Source organism: Thunnus thynnus, chromosome 17 (assembly GCF_963924715.1).
Source record: "Thunnus thynnus chromosome 17, fThuThy2.1, whole genome shotgun sequence".
Classification (NCBI taxonomy): Eukaryota; Metazoa; Chordata; class Actinopteri; order Scombriformes; family Scombridae; genus Thunnus; species Thunnus thynnus.
Window position 1 is genome coordinate 15,592,938 of NC_089533.1, and position 15,813 is coordinate 15,608,750.

At 38.1% G+C, this 15,813-nt stretch overlaps 1 protein-coding gene across 1 annotated transcript; it reads left to right on the top strand.

Moving 5' to 3' along the window:
• The first annotated feature begins 9,676 nt into the window (after positions 1 to 9,676).
• On the top strand, positions 9,677 to 15,421 carry LOC137168296 (sterile alpha motif domain-containing protein 9-like). The gene has a single exon (XM_067570822.1). The coding sequence runs from the start codon at positions 9,778 to 9,780 to the stop codon at positions 14,239 to 14,241; it is 4,464 nt and encodes a 1,487-aa protein (XP_067426923.1). The 5' UTR covers positions 9,677 to 9,777; the 3' UTR covers positions 14,242 to 15,421.
• Positions 15,422 to 15,813: the final 392 nt, after the last annotated feature.

Here is a 15,813-nt window from a genome sequence, read left to right on the forward strand (position 1 = left end):
AAATGTTAACTAACAAAAGAATGACTCACTTCAACAAATCTATAAGCACTCTTCAACCCAGATAAACTTTTTTTCACCTAAAATCTCTGAAAACTATTGATGCATCTACACAAAAAGGGCTTTCATTCAATAAACAAAAGCTCTACCTCTTTACCTTTATATTCAGTCTCATAGTCTGTCAGGGCACCACCAGTAACAAAGATTCACAGAATTCACAATTCTTGGTTTTTGTGAAAGTTGACTAAATACAAGGACATCATATATGTGGTGGATGCTCATCATACTTAATGCAGATAACATTACTGTGTGTTTGCAAAGTATGTAGCTCTAAAAAAGAAAATATCAGTGCTGCTTTTTAACAACTTTATAATTATGTGAGATTATTTCTCTCTACAGTGTGTTATGGTATCCAGTGATGTCTGATTTATACCATTTGTGCTTTTTTTTTTTTTTTAATGATGTAACTCGTACTTTTAAGTCTGAGTCTTGGATAGAACAGTGTGGTTTGTGGCATAATGCAGCATTATGCACTATTAATGTAGTTTTCTTCATCAATAGCCAATAATTATATGGGCTATGTGTACATTTATACAAATACATTATGCAAGCATATAAGTACGATTTTAAGATACTGCTGCTTTAGTAGCCTATGAAAACTTTCACTATACAGTTATATTTTTAGCAGTTTCAGTGGAGAGACATTTCGCTGCCTCTTCTTTTGAGGGCAGCGGTTTTTAATTCAGTATTATTATCAGAAATATTTAAACGAGCGCGTCGTGCTATTTTGCACAATCTTGAACTTATTGACGCTTATTCATTTATAAAAACTGATTTACAGACTCTTGAGTGTAAATTCATCTCTGTGATTCGTGCAAGCACCCAGGTCTTGTATCATGCGTGGATCCATGAGGATCGTGGGGCGCATTTTCTCAGAAACGAAACTAGAGGATCTGAGCAGACGCAGTGAGAGTCATGCAGCCCAGTCGGCTAGCACGTCCTGTGCAGTAGCAGAAGTCCTACATGTTTAGGCGGCAACTACTTCTAGACTGCATGCTATTTTAAAAATCCACAGGAGAAAATGACTCAGTATTTAAGGTAAGAAGAATGATCGCCTTTCTTGTCGATTTTCTATTTTGGCTTTTGCTAATGTGCAGCGACAGTCGGTAAATGAGGCCAGTGAGAATAAAAAGAGGGGGAAATGGTCTGATATGATATCACAATTTGGACGCGCGTCGAAAAAACGAGTTTTAATCTCAAATGCATGAATATTTACTTTTACTCAAATGAGTTTATTAAACTTTATTAAGCTGAGCATTAATTTTAGTTTTTTTTTTTTTTAACTAAAATGAATCATTTTATAACTACATTTTGATAGATTAGTTAAGATAGATTAGTTAAGAGTTATTTTGTTGTTTAAGTTTTATATATAATGTTATATATAGTTTTTGTTAAGTTTTATATAGTACAATTTATATATAATATTTATATTGTATAATAGTTTATATAGTTAAGAAGTTATAAATGAAACATATTCTATTTAATCATGTTCAATAATGTTTTCTCATTGTCTGTTCAAAATGTTGGTCCAGTGTGTTGTTAATGACACGTTGCATGTTGTGACATGAAAGGTAACAGAATCAAACAGCTAAGTTTCTAACATAATACAGCCCGCTCCCTGTCGTTACCATGTACTTATAGGGTAACTAGCCTGTACCTACAGAGTAAGGACTGGGGAACAGTGTGAATTGAGTAATCCAGCCCGCTCCCTCTTGTTACCATGTAGTTATAGAAGAAAGAACATTTGGACCCTAACTATTAACCACTTAATGAAATCAAAATATGAACATAACAAAAATTAAATGAAACTTAAAAAAAAAAAAAAAAGTATCCCTGAGAGACCTCGCACTTAAAACAAGAATGATTTTTAAATAGGGGAAAATAAACTGTATTTTACACCAAAAGTCTTATGGGCTTGTACAGAGAACCCCAGGGTGTAGAACAGAGACAGAGGCAAGGAATTGGAATCGGATTATTGGTTTTATTACAACCTGATGTTCAGGGGAAAAAAGGAGCAGCAGAGTCTTTTGTGGTAAGTGGGGGCAGAGGCTGGCAGCCGAACCTGAGGCTGGGGCAGGTGCAGGGGGCTGAGCAGGGCAGAGCAGGGCAGGCAAAAAAGGGTCAAAATTAGAGACAGTATAATCCTGTATAACAGCAACAAATATTTTTTCTTTCTTATCCTGATCTGGTGACCTCTGAGATTTATTTTGGGACCCTTTTGGGGCTTCCGACCCCCAGGTTGGGAAATGGGAACCATTGTGCTAGGTGATAATAGACTAAATGTAACTGTATAATGTTTTCTTTTGCAGAGACAAGGTGACAATAGGTACACCCTGAAGTTGATTATGTGACAAAAGGAGAAAGAAAATCATGGGTGAGTGACCTGACAAGTTGTTTTTTATGAGATGTCCTTACTTTGATTACTTACAAGATGTTGTGGTAGGTAGAGACATGTGCAGTGAAAATTATCTTATTTTTTTGTCCACTTTCAAAGTTATATATACTATACCAACACTATAATAAAGGCATATTATAACTTGGTGCTCTATATGAGACTGGATGTGTGCAATATAATGACGAAACACAGCTCAGCATTTAGGGCAGTTTAGCAAACAACAATAATCAATTTACCATCATCTGTTTAAGCTAATATACATCATCAGGTCTAATCAAATAATTGGAAATTGGAATCTGTGTTGGAGTGCCAAGCCCTTAACATCACACATATACCCACATAAAAATAAAATTGATTAATAAAAATAATTTAAAAACAAACAAACAAAAAATATGAGCTAGTTTACTATGAGTAACTTGAAAGGTGTTGCTTGTGTTTATAAACTCACAGAGAATAATCACACAGTTTGGCCCATCACCAAACAGACAAAGTCAGCGACTAACCAGTGAACATAGTGGAGCATTTAGTAGCTTAAGAGCTAGTTATTTCCTTCAGAAGCTGGTGTAGACCAGACCACACCTAACAAGGTGGCCAGAATCATGACTCCAAATTATTGCTAACACTCCATGTCTGCTGTTTTGTTTTTTTTGTTTTTAATGTGGCTTGTACTTTGAAGCCTGAGTCTTGGCTAGAGCAGTGTGGTTTTACACTCTTGAATAAAATGGAATATCATCTCAGGAAATGGGTATAATGTGAAAAATACCTAGTGTTTACACATCTCTGTGTATGTATATTTGATTTGATTTATTGATTGGGACAGTGTGCAGTTTTTAAACATTAAAGATGCACTGCACTGGAGTTAGCTCAGAGCTAATATGCATCTGCAGTCCCCCACAATCAAAACATACAACAGCACAACAACAAACAAAGAAAGCAAAAAACACACAGAACACATCATACAAAATACAAAATACAAAGCTACACAAACAGCACATCACATTCACCCACAATGTCAATTAGAAATCAATTATGTAAACTTGTCAAATTAAAAGCAAGACTACTTACGCTAATGAGAAGACCATAGATGAAGTTTAGACTCTAAATCTACTAAAGACCAATCAGCTGTGTGGTCACACACAGTCTTTAATCTTTATTAATATTATTTAACCATCTCTGTCAGTTGGTATGTGAATGTATGTACAACAGTGGCGGCTGGTGACTCAAAAAATTGGGGAGGACAGGAGGAAAACCAACATGGAATCTTACAACAAACCGCATCAAACTATATCATTGTCCCACCTGATGAAATCCGAGGGGTGGGGGGCAATTTTATATGCCAATAAAACAATTTGCTTTCAAAAACAAAAACCCCTGAGTGGTGAAAAGGCTACTTCTTTAAAGACACTTGGCATATACATAATGTCTCTAAACAAAGAAGTGCCCATTTTAGCCATGGAGTGGATCAAATGTGTCATTTTACTAACAAAGTGAAATTCAAATTTATAGTACTGTTCTATTGTGACAACAAATGTATGTTCTCATCAAAAACAGACAACATATCACATGATTTACACGTGTTTCCTATGTATTTTCTTAGAAATAGAAATATATAAAGTAGCATAAAGCTTATAATGTGATACAGGTTCAGATCAGTGCTGAATACTAGAAAGATTGAACACTAAAAACATTCACAGATCTAAAAGTGTAGGTTCACATCAGAAAGTATTAATGCATGTATCAAATACATGACTTACACACCCTTATCTATATGTACGATATACAAAATAAAACCTTCCTCTTTTAAACAGTGAATGAAACAGCCTCTGTCCACATCATCAAAACTTGATGATAACAAACATTCACTGCTAACGTCAGTTAGCAGCTAGATAACTAATTAGCTGGTAAACATAACTCAAATGTCACATCGGACCCGTTAGATGCTGGTTTGATCGTTGCTCTTCAAAATCCCCGTTAGCAACACGCTGTCTGTCCATGACTTGTACTTACAGCAGTTTGTTTACTTTGTCTTAAATGAGATATTAAATTTTGCAATTAATCCACAGTTCCTATGCCTGCCAAACTGAGGGGGGGGGGGCGATCCATACGGATCACGGATCAACCACAATCAGTTACTCCACTAGTTAACACTTGTTATTCTAGCTACTTTAAGCTTATTACTCAATATACGGCTCAGCTTAAAACGAACTAAAGAAACTGTCAGAAGCAAGCAGCCAGACCTCCTGCACACTAATCATACAACATCAACAGGTGACTGAACAACCACTCAATTAAAAACGAATGAATGAGTGAGTCCAGACACCTCACTGTAACTTCAACAAGCAAACTAACGTTACCCACAACACATTATATGATCTCTGCTGCATTCTTGTTAAGGAGATAAAAAACACAAAAAAGCCACACAGAGACATTTAACCATGAGAGATGAAATTAGACCAAAGAGACAGAGAGAGAGAGAAGCTGTAGCCTATCTGACTCACGTTATCTGACGTCTTCTTTCTTTCATGGAGGTGAAGTATTCATGTCATAACGTCCATTGGTAGCTGTTGGTCATCTTGTTTGTTAGTTAAGAGAACTTTGTGGCTGCTGCTTAACTAGTCTGATATCATTAGCAACAATGACAAACAAGCTAACTCTACTGGTTGTTTCTCCGGTTGCTTCTCTCTCTAGCCTCCATGGCAGCGTCCTGCAGCTGCTGCACTGCACAGACCAGATAATTTCTCCCGCTAGCTTAACAACAGTCCTCAACAGTCCTTCCATGGATGTATAAAGAGTCCTTCAGGCTGCTACAACCCCCCCCCCCCCCTTAACTAGTCTGATATCATTAGCAACAATGACAAACAAACTAACTCTACTGGTTGTTTCTCCGGTTGCTTCTCTCTCTAGCCTCCATGGCAGCGTCCTGCAGCTGCTGCACTGCACAGACCAGATAATTTCTCCCGCTAGCTTAACAACAGCCCTTAACAGTCCTTCCATGGATGTATAAAGAGTCCTTCAGGCTGCTACAACAAGCTAACTCTTGCATTGGCTAACACAAGGAGCTATCTACTGCTGCTACTCTGCTTTACAGTGGAGAAAATTGAAGATGAAATCTGGAACCTGTCATTGGACCAACTCGATATCAATATTGCATTCTGGTTGTTGATTGGTAAGGGAGGACAGCCCCCCCCCCCCCCCCCCCGGAGCGTCATTTTACATGTCATGGCCAATCACAGATTAGCATGAAAAAAAAAGAAATACATTGAGTCCAATGTAAGAGATCCTGGCCTGCGGAGGTCAGCAGGCACCTGTCCTCCTCTGTCCCCCACTCCTCTGCCTCTCAAAAAATAGAGGAGGATCAACCTCGTCTGCCTCTATGGACCAGCCTCCACTGATGTACAATATGTGTAAAGAAGATTGTGTGTACATGACCCACAGCTGGCACAATATTATTAATTATTAGTGTTGCTATATTGATAAAGTTTAAAGGGTGTTTTCAAGAGTTTACAATGTGACAGAACGGTGTCCAAAACAAGTTCTTTAAAGATTCTTTTGTATGTATCATTCAAACTTTTATGACCTGCTTTGGCTGCACTGTTCATACACTGTATCTGGTAAACAGGCACCTCCTAGTTGATACAGGGGTGTGACTCACCATAGTTATATAATGTTGTGATAAATGGCACTCTAAAGGTCAAATAGGTAGGCTAATCCCAGCCTTTTTCCTTTTCACCTGAATGGACCTTACTCTTGAATGAAGCTTACAGTGTCATGCAGCCCAGTTAGCTGACACATTGTGTGCAGTAGCAGCAGTCCTGAAGGTTTAGTCGGTAACAACATGTAGACCTAAGAAAAAAATGTGACTTCAGGATATTTTAAAAATCTGCATGAGAAAAGGACAGTGTTCTCCCTCAGTATTCAAGGTAAGAAGAATGATCGCCTTTTTTTCAATGTATTGGTTTTTGCTATGGTAATGTGCAACAACATCAGGCAGGCCAAAGTAGATGAGAACAGAAAGAGGGGAAAATGGTCTGATGTGATAGAATAGAAATCACAATTTGGACACACATCAAATAAAACAAGTGAGTTTTATCTCAAATACATGAATATTTACTTTTAGTCATATATGAGTTTTGAAGCTTTCACTGGTCTTTAGGAAATACTTTCTCTAAACTGCTAATAACCCTATAATTCAATGCTTGTTACGATATATTTGGTAGAATACACATACGCACATTGTCTTATCTACTAACTGTCAAAGCCTACTTGATTGAAGCCCCTTAACCTTAACCATCACATACTCCAACCTAAAACCTAAGTCAAATTCAAACCTTGATCCTAAAACTAAATCTTAGTATTTACAACATAACTATAATAATTGGATGTACCTTATATGGCTACTATGTGTGTATGATGTTTTGAATTTTGTCCAATTTGTCTTGTTTGAACTACAAGCTCTCAAAAGTAATTTCCTTATTTTCTTTCCCAATTAATTAATTAATTCAATTTATTTATTTATTTCAATAAACTTTGCTCAGCTCAGCTCAACATACACACATACACGCACGCACGCACACACACACACACACACACACAAAACACACGTTAACACAAATTGACACAGGAACACAGAGAAAGGCTGAGTAATACATATCAAGGCTCAAGACTAACTTTTTACCTTTGCTGCACTGGTGCCAGGAAGATTTGGACAAATCCAAAGACTTAACTAGTCGTGTTTACAAGCAGTAGTGAGGACTTGTTACACAGATCACTTGTACACATAATCCCCTGGTGGACTGGCATGGTAATGTCAGCCGATTTGTCAGCCTGGTGATAAATCAGCTGACATTTTATCACTATTGGCATATGTATGTCTGCCGATAAGTAACAAGAAATTTGAAGTACAGACATGCCAAAGATATCCTTACCAAAAATTTTTGTGTATGTATGTAAAACAAAAATATATTGCAGTTTATTTTTTTAACTATCAAACATTGATAGCAATATCGGCCTCACAAAACTGGTATCGCTTAAAATGAAGTACCTACTTGTGAATCCTTATCACAGCTCATGGCAGTGCTGTGGACATGAGTTGTAAGCACTTAAAACAAGAATGATTTTTGAACAATGTAAAGTAAACCATATTTCACAGCTAAAGGGTCAAAATTAGAGACAGAAATACTTTTTCTTTCTTATCCTGATCCAGTGTCCTCTCAGGTTCATCTTGGGACCCCTGTGGGGGTTCGGACCCCAGATCAGGAAACTGGAACCACTGTGCCAGATGTTAACTGTATAATGCTTTCCTTTGCAGGAGGAAGGTGATAATAAGTAAACCCTGAAGTTGATTATGTGACAAAAGGAGAAAGAAAATCATGGGTGAGTGACCTGACAAGTTGTTTTTTATGAGTTATCCTTATTTTGATTACTTACAAGATGTTGTGGTAGATTGAGCTGTGTGCTGTGAAATTTATCTTATGGTTTTTTTGTCCACTTTCAAAGTTGAAATACCTCAAATACTCCTTTGTGCACAACAGTTTTGGCTCTACTAACCCTGTATAATAAAGGCATATTATAATTTGGTCTTCTATATGAGATTTGATGTGTGCAATATTATGATGACCCACAGCTCAGCATTTAGTGCAGTGTAGCAAAAAACAATAATCAGTTTACCATCTTCTGTTAAAGCTAATGCACATTGCCAACAGTAGCAAGAGTTGATTGTTGTTGTTGTTGTTGATGATGATGGTGATGACGATGATGTTTGTGTACTGTTCTGTATGGTGAATGTGGGAATGTATAATAAATGATGTCAGGGGCCAGTGCAGTAGATTAGCTTCTTCAGTGTTTTACCTTTTTTTATTTTGAGGATCTCAAAATTCTGTATTTTTGATTTTTTGTTTTTATCCTGAGTAATTTATTGTACTTTTTAATCACTGTATTTATGAGACATATGATGTGTAGTCATGTTGAATTATTTGGTACTGTACAGCAGCAGCATTGTGTGTCAAAGGCAAATTTCCATCGGGGAAAAAAAGTCTTATCTTATATCTAGTCTACCCACACAGTTGTGAACTCGTCAGGGTGGGACAACTTACCTTCTTATGATTTTTATACAGCTTGGTGACATCCCTGCATAGCTCCATCCATTTTATACCTAACTAAAGGTCTAATCAGCCAGAGTAATTGGAAACACCTATGTAGGTGTGACGAGCCCTTGATAACACAGATATATCCACATATGAAAATACTTAAATGGTAAATGGACTGTACTTGTATAGCGCCTTTCTAGTCTTCCGACCACTCAAAGCGCTTTTTACACTACAAATCACATTTACCCATTGACACACATTCATACGCTGAATGGGTACAGGGGCTACTATGCAAGGTCCTAATCTGCCCATTAGAGGAAATCTAATCATTCACACACATTCTCACACTGATGGCACAGCCATCAAGAGCAATTAGGGGTTAAGTATCTTGCCCAAGGACACATTGACATGGGGACAGGAGGAGCCGGGAATCGAACCACCAATCTGATTAGTGGACGACCCGCTTTACCTCCTGAGCCACAGCCGCCCTTTATCCTTTTTTAAAAATGAAAACATTTGACCTCCCTTTGAGGCTGCAAAAGTAACCATTTTATATTTACAGTGAATACAAACTCATTGATAGAATTTAAAGACATTTAAAAACAAACAAACAAAAAATATGAGCCGAATAACTACGTGTAATGTGAAAGGTGTTTGTGGTTACAAACTCACAGAGATTAATCACTCAATTCTGCATTTCCCTGTAGCTCTATGGCGCATTTTAGTGTCTTTCAGCTCATTGTTTTGGTTTTACAAACCACAACTTTACTGTTTTGATTCATTCTCATTAACCGTATTTCCAGCAGCAGGCAGCTGCTTTCAGAAAAAGTGCCCTAATATTATAGTCACAGACAGGTTAAGAAAGTTGCACAGTATTTAAACACAGATTAACACATTGCTGACAAAATAGATATTTTGGAATATATTCCATAATTAAAGTATGTGCCACTACCAAACTTCTCTAAATTTCCAAACAGCAAATATGCTTGAAGAGTGTGAAGAGAACTATTGTGCTTCTGTGACAATGAGTTTATAATCAAACTCATTGTTTTTTTTTTTTCTCAATATACAGCTGATGAACTTCAGCAGTCACCCAAGAATTGGACTGAATCTCAAGTGAGCACCTGGCTAAGATCTATTGGATTAAAGGCGCAGTATATAGAGAAACTCCATGAAGCAGGTGTAGATGGAAATGTCCTTCTTGCACTGAATGAGAACTTTTTGAAGACAAAGATTTGCATGAAATCAGGGCCTGCTCATTTGATTATTCAAAAGAGAGACGAGCTCCTTGATTCCCAGCAAAAGTCTCAGGAGAAGAAAAAGCCCACCGGCAGCAAAAAAACTGAGGTGGAGCAGAAAAACATCAAGCAGACATTAGTTCAGTGTCTACCTACAACAAGTGAAGGTCCCACAACACAGATTCCTGAAAAAGATCAAGATGTCTCAGAGGAGAGACAAACGGCTAAAGAACAATGTGTGCTGACCTCAAAGGAAGACTGCAAACCACGACCATTCGATCAAGAAGGCATTGACTTTCTATATGTAAAGAACAGGGTCCTGCAGCCTGAATCAGGGGCTTTTAATCTGACATCTCCATGCCATGAATTTAAGTCTTTTGCTGTAGCTGCTACCTTGGATCGCACAAGACTCCAAGCTAAATTTGCCAAAGAGGTTCTTAAATTTGCGACTGGCTGTATGAATATCAGATCAAATGGCACAATACACTTTGGTGTGATGGACAGCAAGGAAGATGCAGGATATGTGCACGGTGAGATAGTTGGTATCCCTGTAAAAGAGAAAGACATCTATGTAGATGCTTTGGACTACATTGAGAAGAGTTTCTCTTCTGACAAAGAGCATGTACGCCAGTGTGTGCGGCCACCAAGGTTCATTGAGGTGATGGATCAAGACGGTACAGAAAAGAAGTATGTGGTAGAGGTTGACATCGTGCCCTCAGTAAATATTGTTAAGGGCAAAGTGTATGCAGTTCGTTTGCCAAACTTCAAAGAGACAACCAACAAAGTAGAGTTTGAGAAAGAAATGACTTTGCGGAGAGTGGGTTCAAAAACAGAGCCAGTGAGCGACAAAGACCTAGGTGATTTTTACCAGCGGGTCAAAGATCGAGATACTCAAAGAGAAGAAGCAGAGAAATGTCAGTTTCTCAGTGCTCCAGGGATCTGCCAAGACCTTGGAAGAAAACTCACAATGCTAATGACTAGTGGAAAGAAATTCATCGAAAAGGAGAAATGGTTCATACTCGTCACAAACAAATTCAAACCTGATGACCTTTGCAACATTGACTGGCTGCTTAACATGAACATCTTCTGTGTGTTTGACTTTGACCCAGACTCAAAGATATCAGGTCTTTGCAGTAGATACCTTCAGCATCATGCAGCAAACATTCATTTTTTGCAGAGCTATAGGATATCCAGTGACACAAGCATTAAAGAATTCACAAGCAACTTGCATCTGTTTGAACAAACTAGCTGGATCTTTTGTAATGGCCGTACTGACTTCCAAGGAAATGAAACTCCATGTGATGAAATGACTTGGATCAAAACAAAAATGACTCTCCTGAGGGAATCTGTGTCTTTGATCTGTAAACAAATCTTGCCAAAAGGGACATTCCAGGTCATTTTCCTTCTCACATCACCAGTTGAGAAACCACTCTTGCACACCTTTTATGAGTTTTTCACAGACATGGAAGGCCATGAAGACATCATCTGCATCTGTGAATCAGAGAATAACTTTCAGAAATGGCAAAGCTTTGCAGAGGGTTCATGTGGACCAGAGACCGTGAATAATTCCAGTGTTGTTGGGATGAAAATGAGTCACATTAATGCAACTCTGCAGCAAGTACAACCTGTAAAAGCATGTGCAAAAAAACACCTGCCAGTCTTTGTGAAAGGGACTTGTCTTCTTGAGACACTTAAAGAGGAACAGATGTATTCTCTGGAGATTCTGACTGTTGATCATTGTGATGAAACAAGCGAAGACTTCATCAATGAGGAGAAAGAAAACATTGAACACCAGTTCTACCGTGGGGGGAGAGTGACCTGGTTGAATTTCTGGCTTGCTGAGCAAAAATATGTTGGAGAGGTAATTGAAAGAGATGCTTATGGAGAGGTTTCCCAACTTCTCCATGATGCTTTGAAATGGAATGCAGATCAGACTCCGGTCAATAGTATAAACATCTACCACCATCCAGGAAGTGGTGGAAGCACTGTGGCAAGACAAGTGCTGTGGAACAACAGGAAAGATTTAAGGTGTGCGGTTGCGAAGCCTTCATACTCAGTTGCTGTTGTTGCGCAACATGCCGTTGAACTTAGAGAATATGAAGAAAAAGATCCACAGAAGTGTCTTCCTGTGCTGCTCCTCATTGAAGACTCTGACAAAGAATATCTAGATGATCTCAGGAATGAACTAGAGGTTGCCATCAACGTCAAGAGAATCCAGTATGGAACACTATGTTTCATTTTGCTGAGCTGCAGACAATCCCATGATCCAGAGAAAAGATGCAAGAAGTCTCCATTACAGAATGTGTCCGTCACTCACAAACTGTCTGATCAAGAGAAAAGAAAGTTTGCTGGAAAACGACAGGTGCTTGAGAAACGATATGAGCCTCAGTTCATCCTGACATTTGTTTTGATGAGTGAAGGATTCAGTGAGGATTACGTTCAACATTTTGTGACAAATTTGCTCAAAAACATTGACCATAAATCTGCTGTCACTCGCCTCATTCACTATGTAGCACTGCTGAACACTTATGTTCAAAACTCTTTCATCTCTCAATCACATTGTGAAGCTTTGCTTGCCTTAACCATTCACTTGGAAAGGTTTCGGCAGTATGAGTTTGAGAGATTACTCGGTGATCAGGCTAAACTACTCTTCTTGCACCTTAGAGATGAGATGACACACATTGAGTCAATCAGAATCATCCACCCACTCGTTGCAAAGGAAATTCTCCAACAACTTCTGAGTAACCAACAGACCCAAAGCAGTTTGGCAAAGAATTTACTCTGTGAGACTGTGCTTTTCGAGCACAGATTTGGAAGGGACGAATATCTGTCATTTTTGAGAGCACTTTTCATTAGGCGAACCAGAATAAGCAAAGGGGACGAATATGATAGTTTTTTCTCTCCTCTGATTGAGCACGTTTGCGAAAACGAGAAAAGCCCAGGGAAAGCAATTGAGCTACTCACAGAAGCTTTCCAGCGTTTTCATGAAGATCCGTTCTTTGCACAGCAACTTGCTCGTCTTCATTATTCTTATGAGAAGTTCGAAGAGGCAAAACACTGGGCAGAGACAGCTGCTAAACAGCTGCCCAACAACTCATACATACTAGACACAAAAGGACAAGTGTACAGAAAGTGGTTCCAAGCTAAATGCAAAGCTATTGACAATGACAATGTACCAAAGACAGCCCAAAATACAGCAGATGCTGTGGAGACTGCACTGAAAGCCCTGGAGTGTTTTCAAGAATGTGAGAAAGCAGCTGAGGCAGATATGGAAAACGTTAACAGTTCAGGGTTTTTTTCTGAGGTTGAGGTTGGGTGCAGCCTGCTCAAACTGATCTCTTCATTACAAGTGTTTGCAAACAGAGGCAATGGCCATTCAGAGTGTATGAAGTACTTGTTAACAGATTACATTCCTGAGGAAGTTGAAGAATCCTGGCAACCATTTCATGGCCGTTTGAAAAAACTTCACAAGACAATGCAAGATGCCTTGGAATGGATTGAGGAAGACCTCAGTTACTTCCAAACAGACATTAGTGCAGATGAAGAAGAAACCCCTGAAAGGCCTGAGGAGAAGATAAGCCATCCACTGAAATGGTTGGCAAAAAAATCTTCAGAGTATGGGAAGTACTTCAGTGAAGCTGCACTGCTACAACACGGGCAGTTGATCCCAGCCAATTTAACTCCTTTTCAAAAACGCATGATCATTTGTCATCTTGGTGGAGGCAACATCACATCCATCCTCTCAAAGCTGACTGAGCAGAAGGATGCAGTGCGTCTTCTAGAGAGCATCCTTTCTCTCTACCCCAGGAATCCAATAAAGGCCAGATTTGGTCAAAGGGATATTGCCAACTACATAGTGGCCCACATTACTCTGAACTCCCTGTCACCTCAGTCTTCAAAAGTAGCTCCTCTGAAAGATCTACAGGCACTGTGTCATCAGTTCCCAACTGATAAAAGGAAATGTTTACCAAGTGCCCTGTTCTTGCTTACATTGCTATTTTGGCCAGAGGATCGTGACACAGACCATGAGAAAGAAACCAAATATGAAATTGTGCAATCAGCTGTTGAACACCTGGAAAAAGACTACTGGACCAAAATGAAGGACATTCCGCAGCGGAAGAGAAGGCTTTACACCCATTTTTTTCTGGGCAGTGGAAATGGATTGGATAAATTTGTCCACAAGAGAAAGTTTGAAAAAATCATTAAGGTGTTCTCAGTCTCTGAGAAACGCATGAAATGGTTAAGTGGTGAGGCATGGAAAAAGCCTGAGATTGCCCAGATGCTGAAATGCGTTTCTGGATGGACTGAAGATGGAGTGGTGTACCTTCAGGGCCCTAAGAAAAAAAAGTTCAGTATCCTGCCTCTTCATGTACCTTCAGTGCCTCATAGCAATGAAAACATCACGTTCTACTTGGGGTTTACCTTTAGAGGCCCTGTTGCCTGCAACATCATTGTGAAAAAATAGTTTGCCTTTGGACAATGATCACATACGGCTTTGTGTCAACTTGCATGGACCAAATATCCAGCAACAATGGACTATGAAAAGATCGATTCAAATCACTCAATGCTTCTTATGTCAGTTTGTGAATTAGGCAATATTTGGAGAAGACAAAACTAAATGTTGAAGCACACGATATGGTATGAGTATTGCATTGTTTTGTAAGATGTAAGATGTTTTGATATTTTATTTTTTTGTACCTGAATATACATATATAGGTCTACTCAAAAAAAGTGTCATAAGAATTAATAACAAGTTTTTGTGTATATCACATCTAACCTGGACTATGGCCGAATTGCAAAAAAACATGTTTATGTCACAAGGAACAATATAAACTGAATTTGCTACAGCTCAATGCTTTTCAAATAGTTACTTTTGAGTCCCTGTTCAGAACTGTATCTCTCTATACTCAGATTGTTTGTAGATCCAGTTGAGATGGACTGCAGCTCACACATGGCATCAAATTGCATCTCAAGTGACTATTTCTGCTTTGTGTTGTCAGGAAACTAGATGCTAACAAACAAAAAACAAGAGTCTGCTAATGACAATGCTAACATGCGAATGGTATAATGTTGACCATATTCACCTTCAGTTTAGCATGTTAGCATGACAGACTGATTGCCATCCCTAGAACCATGCTGCTAGCATACCTAAAAATAGGCATTTTCTCTCAGCCATACAACTGGAGAAGAGGAGTGTTGTGGCTTTTTGGTACCTCACTGTGAGTCTACTTGTGATCACATCACACAAGATGAATTTTGGTTCCAAGTGTGAGCAGGGCCTAAACTTCTAGTAGATTATGATACCTTATACTCATTCTTCTATATTTTCCAAGATGCAATGTATAATGTAATGCAATTCAATACAACTATATGTGTCAAAAAACAAAATAATCTTCAATTGTATCAATATTTTGACATGAAATGTGTAAAAAGCTTAAGAGCAACATTATTTACAGTTATATAGGAACGTATATACATTTTGATATGAAAATGTTTTTAGAAACATGCAGAATTTAGTGGTTGTATCGATATTGAATATCCATGAACTATGAAAACCTACTACTTCTTAGGATGAAACTGGAAATAAAACCAGTTGGGTTAGTGTGCATACCTATACTTTTTATAAATTTGATTTGTTTTTGAAATTAAGAAAGGTTTGACTCTTATTTATGTTCTTAAATATATGTAAAACATGTCACTGAATACAGTAAACTTTTTTTTTTCAATTTTAACTTTATGATGTCATTCCTTAAACAAACTACATCAATGTTCAGATTATATGAATTACACTGCAACAGCTGGCAACTTTACAAAACAGACCTGTTCTTACCTGAAAAATTAACATAAAGTAACACACCATATCAGGCTTGTATTTTAACACTTTGCACTTGGCAAATTCTAGAAATGCAAAAAAATGTATTCTTCAAAAAGAAAAAAATCATACCTTGCAACTTTGCAGTGTTAACAGTTGAAGAAAAAATATAAATGAGTTTCAATTTGTAACAGGAGTTCAGAAAATTTGTTCCAAAGGTTAAGG